The 14,073-nt window shown below is 42.7% G+C and overlaps 1 protein-coding gene and 1 long non-coding RNA gene across 4 annotated transcripts in view; one reads left to right on the top strand and one right to left on the bottom strand.

Annotated features, from left to right (window-relative positions):
* LOC311583527 (acidic mammalian chitinase-like) overlaps positions 1-14,073 on the top strand; it is a 58,789-nt gene that overhangs the window by 3,129 nt on the left and 41,587 nt on the right. For 2 of the 3 annotated variants that reach the window (XR_014774560.1, XR_014774561.1), the window contains exons 1-3: positions 82-217; positions 410-526; positions 1,089-1,413. Coding sequence is in view for 1 of the 3 variants with exons in the window: in XM_084757213.1 (XP_084613339.1) it covers positions 1,374-1,413 (40 nt within the window). In the remaining 2 variants the exon portion in view is untranslated. Of the gene's footprint in view, positions 1-81; positions 218-409; positions 527-1,088; positions 1,414-14,073 lie in introns of those variants that run through there. The other variant, XM_084757213.1, reaches the window with a different exon arrangement.
* Positions 1,249-5,841, bottom strand: LOC311583539. The gene is made up of 3 exons (XR_014774563.1): positions 4,569-5,841; positions 3,768-4,010; positions 1,249-2,683 (listed from the first exon to the last, which is right to left on the bottom strand). It is a non-coding gene; the product is annotated as an uncharacterized lncRNA (long non-coding RNA).

Raw genomic sequence — 14,073 nt, 5'->3', positions numbered from 1 at the left:
GGCGCGGGGACGGTGGTTGGGGCGGGACAGCGCACCTTCTGGGCTCCTGTCCAACCTCTGGCGCACCTGGGCTGGCCACTCTTCCAGGGTCCCCACCCTACGCCCCTGTGCCTCGAGGCTTGGGGTGACAGAGGGCGCTCTACTGGGCTTCCATCCGGGAGGGGCGGTACCATCTCACTGCGGCTCTATGTGAAACTTCACTTATGGAAGCACACTCGTAAGTACCAAAGAAGACCACTACCTCCAGGGCAAGGGCTGAGAGATGCACCTCCCGGGTGTTTCAAACTATCCAGAGGTGTAGAAATTTTCAGACCTCACGCCCTTCCAACCAACTCCTCCATGTCTGTCCTTGCATTCATTGGGGGTACTGGCTGCTTCCAGATCTCTTTCCTCTGACTTCTCTTCCTAGGAACTCCTGAAAAGGGGCTGGAGAGGTGGATTAAAGTACTGATCCTGCCTTCCATTGGACTTAGTCCACAGATCAACAAAATGACGACAGTACCTGCCTGGCTACCTGTTTAGATGTGTGAGTGTCCGGGGTAGAATTAAACAACTTTCTGTAAACTGGTGTATGATGCAAACGTGAAGGACTCCTACGGGCAGCACTGTCGCCACGTCCTCTCCCCTTCTAGCCCCAGAGAGCAGTGCAGCCATCCAGTCTTTCTTCTCTCCTCGCTTCTGCCCAGATTTTAAATTGCAGTTATTAACTGTGGCACTGTGATAAGCGCCTCCTGGGGGTTCTGTGGTTATCGGTGTCCTCTCTTCCTCCCAGGGCAGGGCAGGTGTCTGTAAGAGAGAAATGAGCAGCGTCCGCTTGAATTTTCTGTGTTCACCAAGGTTTTAACCTTAGCCTCAGGAGCGAGAGGCAAAAGGAAATGAAAACCCACAAAAATATGTCTGTGATCCCTAGTCCTCTTCAGTCTCTCAAAGCCTGGTCCCCAGGTGACTCCGTAGTTCTCAACTCTGTAGCTCAGGAGGAACTGGACAGCCAGTCCTTACACTGAGCAGAGGTTCTGTGAGTTGCCTTCGCTTTGGGTTCAAGCAACTTGCACTTAATTTTAATTACATGGTTTGTTTTTGCTCCCCAGTCTCTGGCTTCTTGCATGAGATAACGTGAGAGGACATGGTTGCTCTAAGTGCCCTGAAGTTTATACATCTCTCAACTTATTGACGCCATTAGCCCAAACAATGTTACACTGTTCCCAAACAGTGCTTTCTTTCTTTAAAAAAAAAAAAAGAGAGAGAAGAAGAAGAAGAAGAAGAAGAAGAAGAAGAAGAAGAAGAAGAAGAAGAAGAAAGATGATTAAGAATACAAGTGCACCAAGAAGACAAGGACAAGAAGATTATTGGAAACAGTATTTGAACCAGCCTCGATGTGGAAGCAACCTCACATGTTCAATAACAGAAAAACACGTGAGTTGAATTGTGTATTTATGCAGTAATAAAAGTAAATAAGCCCCCACTGCGTGCAATATCATGCCAATACTGTACAAATATGAGTAAGAGATACCAAACACAAAAGAGATATACTTCAATTTACATAAAGCTTGAAACAGACAGAACTAACGAATAGTATGGACAGTTGGGGTGGCACGTCTTTTAGGGAGGAATGAGGAAATAATACTGAGGGACTTCTGGTGGGGGTGGGGGCGTGGCCTGTCCATGCCTAACCTGATGGTAAAGACATTCACCAGGTACTTCTTTTTTTTTTTTTTTTCACTAAAGACTTAACTAACTTTTCTTAGGTATATGAGACTTTCATTTCGAGTAATATCAGGAGTGCTGTTAATGACAATAGTGAAGTGGAGGTGGAAACAGGCCAAGAATAAAAGGAGAAATTCCTGGAATGTGAGGAAGTAAAAGCTACATTTCTGAGAAGTATGAATAGCAGCAGAAAAAGGACAGTGTTTTAGAATTGAAGAGATATTTGTTGTTGTTTTTTTTAGCATGGTGGTTTCTTTGAATAAGACAAGAAAGTATTTGTGGGCAGAGCTAGGAGTGGAAGAAGACAGAGGCTTGTAACTCAAGAAAGAGTACTTGGAGGAAACAGGGCTGGAGAGATGAGGGTAGATGAAAACAGGCTTCAGTGCAATTTAGGCTTAATTGTATTTTATTAAGAATATATATTATTTTATAAAATGAATCTCATTTTGCTGTTCTGAAACATGTGCAAAATCTTCTTTGATTACATCCATCACCTTCCATGGGCTCCTATCTCCCTGTCTACTGTAACAGGCCCACTCCTCCACATATGTTTGTTCCTACTTTCATGGGATTTACTTAGGTTAGAATGTCACATATGAGAGAAAACATTAAGTATTGATCATTCTAAATCTGGTTATTTTATTTAATACGGTGTTCTCCAGTTCATTAATTTTGCTGAAAATGTCATAATTTCATTCTTCTTCTTGGCTGAATAACACTTCAGTGTCTACATATGTCCCGCTTTCATCCATTCATACTATGAACGGCTACCTAAGCTGAGTCTGTAACGCAGCGCTTTTATATAGTCAAGCAGTGGGCATAAGTGTACAGACATCCCCAATGCTTCATGTCGTGAGAAGTAGGAATGAAGTGGTAACCGGGAACTTGATGGAAGTTTTGCCAGTAGCGAAGCAAGAATTCCTGTACAATCACGAAGCGGCAAGGCTATCTCCCTTCCAGTCAGGATCCTGTGGATTTCCTAGGAGAGAAAAGGGGAGGGGGCCTTAGTAACCTTTTGAGATGTAGCTTAAGAGTCACCAAAGTTGTGTGTTGTGGTGTGTGTGTGGTGTGTGTGTGTGTGTGTGTGTGTGTGTGTGTGTGTGTGCATCTGACTTTTGGCTATTCCCTCTTGGGGATGCACCATTTCTTCTGAGCACTTCTCATTCTCAGCACCCTAATGCCTAAGCCTCTATTAACACTATCCTTGAACACATTCCTGACTCTGCTTCACTATACTGGCCAGTCTTGAAATTCTCCTCAGTGTCAAGGTCACGAATCCCCAATTTGGCCTGAGTTGAGGTTCTTAACAGTCTAAGAGAACTCCTGAAGCTGATGGAGGTGGCAATGTGAAGCCATCACTGCTGACAAACATCCCTTTTATATGTTGACTTCTGCTCCTTTAAGCATATGCCCAAGTGTGGCTTAAGAAGGTTATGTGGTAACTCTAGTTTCAGTTTTCTGAGAACCGTCTATGTGATTTTCACAGTGGCTTCACTAGTTTACACATCTATCAGAAGAGTACAGGATTCTCTTTCCTCTGTGTCTTTTTCACTATTATCTTCTTGATGATTCTGACTGAAGTTGACACACAATCTCAGTGTAGTTTTGATTATAATTTCTTTTATGACTAAGAATATTTGAACATTACAAACAAATTCTCTGACCATTTATATTTCTTGTTGAGAGAACTATCTGAGATAGGTGTGGTGAGCAACACTGGCAATAATCTCAACACTTGGGAGGCAAAGGCTGGAGGTTCATAATTTCACAGTCATAGCTACACAGGGAGTTAAAAGTCACCCTGGGCTACGTAGACCCTGTCTCAAGATAAAATATAGAAGCTCCAACAAAAGCTAGACCACCACCATATCTGAGCTACGCATCTTTAAAAGCCCACCCTCCATGACCCACTTCTATTAACCAGGCTCCCCCATAGAGGCTGGGGACCAGCTGTTCAAATACATGAGCCGCTGAAGAAAATCCAGACTCAAGCCATAGCACTTTGTCCTTGAACCTCAGAGGCTAATGGCAATCTCATAATGCAAAACTCATTCCATTCTTACTGGCCCTCCCCATGGACCAGCACTGTAGGCAGTGGTGTCTGCTACTTTCTCTGTGCAGGCTTCCTGCTTCTCCACGCTCGGCAGCGGCTCTGCCATCCCTGCCATGATGCCTATGCTGCTCTCTTTCTTCATGACATGGTCTGTGCTTTGCTGTCTTGACTAGTCACAGAGAGGAAGCTTCTTATTGTCCGTCCATCTTCATCACAAAGTCTAGAGTTTTGCTTTAATTTGAATGAACTTTAACTGAAGGGAAACAAAAGAAATGAATATAGATAAGTTCATAGATAAGGAAGTGAAAGCGTGAGGAACCTCAGTTTCTCATGACAAAGGTTTGGTCCTCCCTTTGTAGTTGTCACTCTGTTCTTCACCCATTTGCCTCCTGTCTGCCTGTTAAGTGGAAGAAAAGCCTTCCTTTTTTTCCTCAATGGGGTGAGTGGGAAGGTCTAAGCAAACACACACTCACATACACACACACGCAACACACACACTAACACACATACATACTCACACATACTCACACACTCACACACACACACTCACACACACACACAGTAACACACATACATATTCACACATACTCACACACTCACACACACACACTCACACACTCACACACACACACTCACACACTCACACACATACACACACACACTTCACTAGGGGATGCAGTGGAACATGACAGAATGAACTTAGACATCTGAGAGCACAGACATGGACTTTAGCCCCATTCCTTACACTCACACTGCATTCTTGGGTTAGGCATGCTCAGAGCCTCATTCTCCTGAGATAATAAAAGTTTACCTTGAGGTGCTGTTGTGAAGATTAGAAAGACCACATTTATCTGCAATCCAGGTCCTTTTCTTTGTCTTTTAACCCTCAACTCATTGTAGTCTCAGTGAACTTAAACGCAGAAGGTATGATAGGCTCCAATCTCTGGGCATCTCTCAGAAACACACCAAACTCTGGTTCTGGGAGTTGCCATTAGAGTGCATAGAGATCCAAACTATTTTCCTTCCTGCAAGGAGGCACATTTTTCCCCCAAGATAAACTACTGCTTGTCTCCTCTGTGACACTTTGATTAACTTAATCATTAACCTTGCCTTCAATTCTACACCATGACCGTTGAGAACAGCAATTAGGTTTATGTAGAATTTGCTGAGGACTTAATATTTTTTTTGTGATAAGAGAAGCTGGCAGAAGGTTGAACCTAAAGAGGAAGTACTGCAGCTGTTGGGGGTGAGCGGATATGCCCCTCCTGGAAGCTTCTCTACTTACCTCTTGACCTAGTTGCACATGGCAGCGATCAGCTGACCTACTCTAATGGAAATGCCCTTGAGTCCAACTTGCGTTAGTACCATATATTTCAGAATGAGTCACAGCGATGTTTACTCAGTTGAAGGTAAGATGCTACTCATCCTCCACACATGGCATCTCATCTGGTTTTTCCGCAAAGAAGCAAACAATCATCAAAGCAATGTGCCTTCTCCCAGGGGACCTGTGAGGGCTCAGTAATACCTCCAAATAGTCCTGTACTAGTTTCTTCCTCATGAGATAAACCGAAGTCAAGCCGAGCATCCTTCAAGCCATCTGCATTCTTAGCTTCTGATCTGTGACAAATAATCTGAACAATACTCTACCTATCTGCCTAAACACTGGAAACAAAGGCGACCTTTTACGCTGTGACACGGAACAGCTGAAAGCAGCTTTGCAAATTGTTGTCCCAGTCAAACACATCTGCCTCAAACTTTATTCTGAACAATCTGCTGGGGTGTGCCTTCCTTATTTTGGAGAAGTCTCTTCTTCAATGAAAAGCTCATGTGATTGGTTTACCTCTGTTTATTCGCTGGTCTGGTCTCACTCTGGAGCACTTTGCTACTCCTTGCACCATTCTTCTGCCTTCTATATTCCTCATACTTCTCTCTGCTTCAAGTCTCTCTGTCTCTGTCTCTCTGTCTCTCTGTCTCTCTTCTCTGTCTCTGTCTCTGTGTCTCTGTCTCTGTGTCTCTGTCTCTGTGTCTCTGTCTCTGTGTCTCTGTCTCTCTCTCTCTCTCTCTCTCTCTCTCTCTCTCTCTCTCTCTCTCTCTCTCTCTGTGTCTGTCTTTGTCTGTCTCTGTTTCTATCTTTGTCAGTGTGTGTGTATGTGTGTGTGTGTGTGTGTGTGTGTGTGTGTGTGTGTGTGCCCCTTCCTTCCTTCTTTCCTTCCTTTCTTTTTGCTTTGGTTTTAAGATTTTTTTTTTTGAATTAGGGTATCATTAACTCAAATCTGACTTCAAACACAGTATATAACCAAGGCAAGCCTTGGACTCTTGTTTCACTTACTTCTGGAATTGTAGCACATAGGACCATGTGTAGCTTTAGTTATTATATGTTGCTTAAATGACTTTTCCTGAGACTACTTCCTTGGACTTTCCTCCCAATTTAAAACAGAGCTTCTTGTTATAACCTCAAATCACACCATTTCTGTTGTTTTCTCAAGGGTAGTTTAATTATTACACATGTCTCTATGTTCCCGAGGTTGTTTATTCAACCACTCTCTGCTTTTCTACAGGTATTTCCAGGGGTGAAGGGCTGTGCCGCTTTTGCTCACCTCTAAGTTCCACTGTTGAGCGCACTGCTAAGCGCAGGCCAAATAATCAGCAAATACATGCTGAGCGAATGAATGAATGAATGAACGAATGAATGTTCTGCTTAACTTTCTGTCTCCAGGGAAATAGAAAGGCAATTGAACCATTTTGCTTGCTTTTCTTCTGTGCAGAGCAAACACTTTAGTACCTAAAATCCATTGTCTCTTATGCTGCTGGCAGTCTGCTTAGGGCCGTTTCTGGTCAGTGGAATGTGGTCACAGCAGGTCTGGTCCTCTTTTACAAACTGACTTTTACTAGGCATGTGATTCTGTTCTGGCCAGTGACAGGTAAGGAGAAGTCAACCTTAGTAAGGGAACAAGAAGATCTGATGGAAATTTCTGGGACAGGTTTCTCCATATGGATGGTGTTTTCCCATTTCTGGGTACCACTGAGTTTTGTACATACTGTGGAAACTGCTGAGACGAAGCCAGCATATTTAACAGAATAGGGCCAGCATGCTCTTAGGGAAAATATCAGGGATGGCTAGTAGTCTTTGAGCTGCCTCATTTATACACCTGAGATTGTAACCCACTTATGATTTGACAGTGAGCTTTCTAAATACTTGACTATGGGTATTGTCTCTTTGTTGTTGCTATTTATTTTTGAAAAATGTGTTTAATCACTTTACAGCCTAATCCCAGCCGTGACCCTCCTCTCCTCCCAGTCCACACCTCCCACCATTCTTACTCTCAGAGAAGGAGACCCCCTAAAGGGTACTAACACACTCTGTCACCCCAAGTCACAGCAGGACTAAGCACATCCCCTTACATTGAGGCCAGACAAGGCAGCCCAGGTAGGGGAAAGGGATCCAAAGGCAGGCAACAGAGTCAGAGACAACCCCTACTCCCTTCGCTAGGGCACCCACATGATGATCATGCTGCACGTCTGTTACATATGTGTAGGGAGCCTAGGTCTGACCCATGCAAGCTCTTTGGTTCGGGGTTCCGTCTCTATGAGCTCCTATGGGCCCACACTAGTTTACTCTGTAGGTCTTCTTGTGGTGTCCTTGACACTTCAGTCTACTTCAATCCTTCCCCCCAACTCTTCCACAAAACTCCTGGAGCTTGGCCTACTGTTTGGCTGTGGGTCTCTGCATCTGTTTCCATCAGCTGCTAGATGAATCCACTCAGAAGGCAGTTATGCTAGGTTTCTGTCTGCAAGTGTAACAGAGTATCATTAACAGTAACACTCCAATGGGGTGGGTCTTAAGTGCGGCCATTCCCTCAATCTCTGCTCCATCTTTATCCCTACACTTCTTGTTGGCAAGACAAATTTGGGGTCAGTGGTTTTATGGGTGGGTCCCCCTCTCTCCACTGGAAGTCCCACCTAGCTACAGGAGGTGGGGACTTCAGGCGCCATGTTTTCTGCTGTTAGGGAATCTCAGCTAGGTTCACCCCAATAGAATCCAGGGGCCACCCTCGTCCCTGAGATGCTCCCCCATTTATTTTCATTCTCTCTCCAGTTCCTCCCTCTCCCACCCCTACTCCCCCCTCTACCCACCTCCTTCTCCCTACGACTGCCCCCTGCCCCATTACTCTCTTCTTCCGCTCTCCCACACAGCTCCATCCCTCCAATGACTTCAGATGTCTATTTTATTTATTCTTCTGCGCGAGATTCAAGCATCCTCCCTAGGGCCTTCCTCGGTGCTATTTCTAAGGCAGGGTCTCTGTAGGCCAGGCTGACCTCAAACTCATCATGTTAATTTTGCTTTGCCTCCCAACTGCTGGTATTACTTGTGTGAGTGATGAAGTTTGGCTTCTAAATATATTTTTTAAAAACTGAAATATCCACACTGCTTGGTTGCTTCTTGCTTGCGTTTTTTTTTTTGAGACAAGGACTCACCACATAGCCAAGGCTGGCCTCAAACCTCATAGCAATGTTCTGGCTTCAGTCTCCACAGTGCACCACACACCCTGTTTCCTGAGGTGTCTGCACTGCCCCAGTTATGTGTTGTAACCTGCAGTTTAAAAATTATGCAAGGACAGAAAAATTGGTTCAGTGTTTAAGAACATTTACTGTTCTTCCAGAAGACAGGAGTTCAAGTTCAAGTATCCCATGGGGCAGCTTACAAAGACCTGTCAGTATAGTTTAAGGACATTCAATGTCACACAGCTATGGGAACAACTGTACTCATATGCATGCCCCCGCATGTACATAATTAAAATTAAGATAAATCTCAGACTTTTGAGACTACTAGCAACTTTTCTGCAGACTCTGGATCGACACTACTTTGACTTGATTCCAGCTCTGGCTGCTATTGCTTTGTTTTTCATTTTGCTTTTGGTTTTTGGTTTTTCGAGACAGGGTCTCTCTGTGTAGCCTTGACTGTCCTGGACTCGCTTTGTAGACCAGACTGGCCTCGAACTCACAGCAATCCACCTGCCTCTGCCTCCCGAGTGCTGGGATTAAAGGTTAGTGCCACCATGCCTGACTTATTGCTTTGTTACATTAGTCAGCTTTCTTAGTTTCTGTGTGATTTAATTTCCTCATATTTGTTGAGAATAATCTTGGTCTTCAATCTCAAAGTTCTTAAAGGATTAAATGACCTAATATATACATCATGTTCTTTTAATTTTATTTTTAATGAATTATTTACTTACAGGAGACATTTTGTTGTGAAAGTTTCATATTATTATTTGGGCTTTGCCCGTGTTCATATCTCACTACCCTTTCCCAAGCCTTCTACCCACAATCCCTTTCTGTCTCTTTTATCTGTCCAAATAGTTCTCATTCAGATTGTATATCTTATATAATATACACAGGTTAAATCTTGATTTTTTTTTATATGAGGGAAAGTATGCAATATTTTGAGGACTGGAGAGATGGCTTAATGATTAAGAGTGAGCACCGTTCTTGGAGAGGATCAGGATTCAATGCCCAGCACCCACAAGGGGCGGCTCATAGCCGCCTATAATTCCTGCTCCTGCCAGGCAACACACCCTCCACGAATACATACATATGTATGTACGTATATGTATATACATATGGATATATGAACATAGGCTCATAAGGAACACACACGCACATAAATGATCTTTCAAATACTGTACTAATTTTGTCTTGCTTTCCTTCTGCTTTCACTTGACTCTCCATCCTGAAACTTCTCATAGGCACACTTATACTTTCATGTCTTATGTATGTGCATGTATGTATGTATGTATACATGTGTGTATATAATTACATCCAGATTTTGTATATAGGAGAAAACATTTGTCTCTATGAATCTGGTTTTATTTCACTTAACATTATGACAGCAAGTCCTATCCACTTTCATGCAAGTGAATTTCATTTTTCTTTATGACTCCTCTGTGTGTATATGCCAGATTTTCTTTTTAAATAGGATCTGGCTGTATGGCTCTGGCTAGCCTAGAACTCACTGTCCAGACAAGCTTGACCTCAAATTTATAATGACCCTTCTGATTCTGCTTCCTAAGTACTAGGATTGAAGGCTTAGGCCACTTCACCTAGCTTCTGGTTTACCTGACTCTAAGTTTTATGTAGCACAAGCTGGAGTTGAACTTCACATGCACTGAACTTTTAATCCTATTGCTTGTACCTCCCAAGTGCCTGGATGACAGGTTCTATGCCTGGTAGCTGTGTGTCTCTCCCTTTCCATACCCTCTCAGGCTTACTGAAGTAAGACAACACATCAGGATATATTCATATGGCCATACAACATGTTTGGAAAATAATCCCACATGGTAGGGTACATGTCTGACAGGTTGGAGACACTGGTGAAGCCCAAAAGCCTCCATATTTCCTCAAAGGATCTACCTCTGTGATTAGAGCCTAGGCTATGACCCCAGAAACTTAATTAACCCTTCTTTTTCTTGTTGCATCTTGCTGGAGCCAGGACTATAAAGTAAGTCCTTACTACTTTAATACGGCATATGACTCACAGGGGGATCTCAAAATGTACTTTGGTGGATGTGTGACACACCTGCAATCTTGCTCTGTGTGTGTGTGTGTGTGTGTGTGTGTGTGTGTGTGTGTGTGTGTGTGTGACACACCTGCTCTTTTGATGTGGATGTGTGACATGTGCTATCTTGCTGGGGGGAGCTTCTTGTTGGAGACAACTGTGATCTCTTCACATATGCACTTGTGGGCATGTCCTGGCTGCATAGCATTTCTCAGTGATGACCTGGGCTACTTTCTTCACAGTTTTTGTACAAACACAGTGCATGTTGAGGGGATCCTGGCAAAAGTACTTACTACCATACTTTCCTTGTTTGCTCATCTATTGATCGACACATAGACTGTCTCCATATCTTGGTTATTGTGGCTAGTGTATCAATAAACATGGATGTATAAATACCTCTGTGATATCTGACTCTGATCCCTGTGGCTATATACCCAAGGCTGATATATCTGGATCATATAACAGATTTTTAAGAAACCTCTAGAGTAATTTCCATAGTGGATGAACTAATTTACATTATCACCTGTCATGTATAAGTATTTTTATTTCTCTACACCCCTGTCAGCACTTGCTGTTTGTTTTTGTGATGTTAGCCATTGGGATTGGGGTGAGAACATTTGTAATATTAAAGTCATTGGTAGCTAGAAACAAAGAACTGACCTAATCCTAGAAATGAACATGGCAGCAACTAGGCATAGTGGCACATACCTGTAACCTAATATTAGGTCTGACGAAGGGCGATTTATACAAGTTCAAGGCTAGTCTTGGTTATGGTGGTGACTTCTAGGCTACCCTGCACTTCAAAGTGAGATTCTGTCTCAAAGCAAAATGATGAGGAGGCAGAAGAAAAGAAGGAGGCGAAGGAAGAGGAGAAGGAGAAGGAGTTGTCTTCATCCTAGTAGAGTTGACATTCTGGTGGGAATGAGGTACTTGGATTACAATGAGCTTGCTTTAGTGTGCTACCTTTTTATTGATGTTCTTGCATGAGTGTTAGCGGTTTGTTAGTAGAGTCTACAACTTTTGACAAATGTATTAGGAATGTGTCCTCAGCTACAGGGTCATATAGAATATTGTCACTGCCCCGAAATCCTACCAACTCCTGATCTTCATGCCGCCAACCCAATGTATTTAGCTTTCTGAGCAATCTGTAGATATAAACAAGTTCCCTTATAAGTGAGTGTGCCGTAAATATCTGTTGAAGAGATAAATGAAGCCAGAACTATGAAAAGAAAACTAGCAAAACAAGTGGTGCACACTTGTTGGATTAAACTGGGGTCTTACCGTCTCCATTTCAGTTAGGGCGTTGGTAGCTCTCTTTGCCCATCCACTTAGGAAGATAGCTCTCAGGGCTTAATCACTTCAGTTGTTCTGAGGATTATGTTCAGCATTTTATTCTCTCAAATCACTGTTGCTAAGCATCTTTTGAGACTTATATTTACTGTTTTTTTCCAAGAGACTCAGCAAAGTTGAGAAATTTGCTCAAATTTTTGTAGCATGTGAGATGAACTTTAAAGTCACAGTCAGTCTGGGCATCCTGGCTCACATCTGTAATCCCAATACTCAGGAGAGTTAGGAAAGAAAATTGTTGAGGTCAAGACCAGTCTCAGATATATAGTGAATGATGGGCCAGCCTGGGCTTCAGAGTAAGGCCTTCTTTGAAAACACAGACAATACAGGCCGTAAACGTTAAACCCCTACCCAGATCTAGCCAATGGTCAGAACATTCTCCACTGTTGAGTAGAGAGTGGGATATGACTTTCACACGTACTCTGATGCCTCATATTTGACCATGTCCCCTGGAGGGGGAGACCTGGTGGCACTCAGAGGAAGGACAGCAGGTTACCAAGAAGAGACTTGATACCCTATGAGCATATAAAGGGGAAGGAAGTCCCCCTCAGTCACAGTCATAGGGGAGGGGAATAAGGGGAAAATGGGAGGGAGGGAGGATACAAGGGATGGGATAACCATTGAGATGTAACAAGAATAAATTAATTTTAAAAAATGAAAAAAAAAACAAGAAAAGACAGACAAAATAATTATCTGATAGAAGCCTTATCTCCAGTTTTTTGGAGTACTCTAATTCGTTCATCTGGGGTTGAGGAATGGAGGAGTCTTCCACACTGTCATGTTATCTTTATAGTGGCATCCTTTGCGGCAGCAGGCAAATCTCATTGGCTTGTCTATTTCTTCCTTCTTTCCATCTTCATCTCTCTCTCTCTCTCTCTCTCTCTCTCTCTCTCTTTGTTTTTTGTTTTTTGTGGGGTTTTTTTGTATCCACAGCTGTCCTGCAACTCACTATGTAGACCGGGGTGGGCTCAAAGTCAGAGATCTGCTCGCCTCTGCCTCCCAAGTGCTGGGATTAAAGGTGTTTACTGTTACTGCCTGTTTTTTATTCATTTCTATTTCCACATCGAAGAATCCTCCAGAATGATAGAGGTTGTTTTGTTCCCCAGACCCAAGCCACTCTCTCATCCCTAATGCTGCAACAGGACACAAGCTGTACCCTTCCCTCATTCCAGCCTGTGGACCACAGGGACCATCCCTTCTTAAACTCCCTCCCCCTAGTCATTGCTGTATCTCAGACACAAACACCAGCAGATACCCCTGGCAACATAATGACTGATAACAGAACCACAACCTTCCTATTCTTTTGAGATCGTATCTCCACTATCATCTCCAGCTCTGTAGCTGGAAACTTGCTGTGGTCTGTCTTTCCTCATGGACTTGATCCCAAAGAGATCACAAAGATCTTCTCTTCCAAACTTCCTTCCCACAACTAGTCTCAGTATCCCAGCCTTCAACACTAGCAGGCATTCCCTATAAAAAAACACCAGATAAGCAGGCCAGGAAAACAGGCAACACATCACCATTTCACCCTCATAAAATCCAGGGAGGAAACAAAATTCAAGGAACAAAACAACCACCCAACAAAGACAAATGCAGAACTCAGCACCTAGACCTATATTCGTCACAAATCACGATGACAAGATGTGAGCATTAAAACACAATCAATAACAACCAGGGTAGTATGTCTGCACTAGAGCCCAGCTATCCTATCACACCATGCCCTGAATATTCCAACATAGCTGAAGCACAAGATAAATACCTTAAAACAGCCTTCATGAATATAATAGAGGTCCCTAAAGAGGAAATTAATAATTCCCTAAAGAAATCCAGGAAAACACAAACAAAAGTGTAAGGAAATAAATAATACTGTTCAATATCTAAAATTGGAAATAGAACCAATAAAGAAATCCCAAACTGAGGGAATTCTGGAAATGAAAAATCTAGGTAAGTGAACAGGAACTACAGAGGCAAGCTTCACCACACAAGAGATGGAGGAGAGATTCTCAGGCTTGAAAATATAATGGAAGAAATGTACACATCTGTCAAAGAAAATGTTAAATATAAAAAGTTCCTGACACAGCACATCCAGAAAATCTGGTACACTATGGAAAGAACAAATCTAATAATAATGGATATAGAGGAAGGAAAAGAAACCTAATTCAAAGGTGCAGAAAATATTTTCAATGAAATCATAGAAGAAAAGTTTTCTAACCCAAAGAAGGAAATGCCTATAAAGGTTTAAGAAGCTTATAGAACACCAAAAAAAAAAATTGGACCAGAAAAGAAAGTCTCCTCATCATAAAATAGTAAAAACACTAAACACACAGAACAAAGGAAGACTATTAAAAACAACAAAAGAAAATGACCACATAGCATATAAAGGCGGGCCTATTAGAATTACACAGAATTTACCAGT

This window comes from Acomys minous (genome assembly GCF_964271855.1).
Source record: "Acomys minous genome assembly, chromosome: 14".
Classification (NCBI taxonomy): domain Eukaryota; kingdom Metazoa; phylum Chordata; class Mammalia; order Rodentia; family Muridae; genus Acomys; species Acomys minous.
Note: the sequence above shows the minus strand (reverse complement) of the source record. Positions and strands in the feature narration are given on the sequence as shown.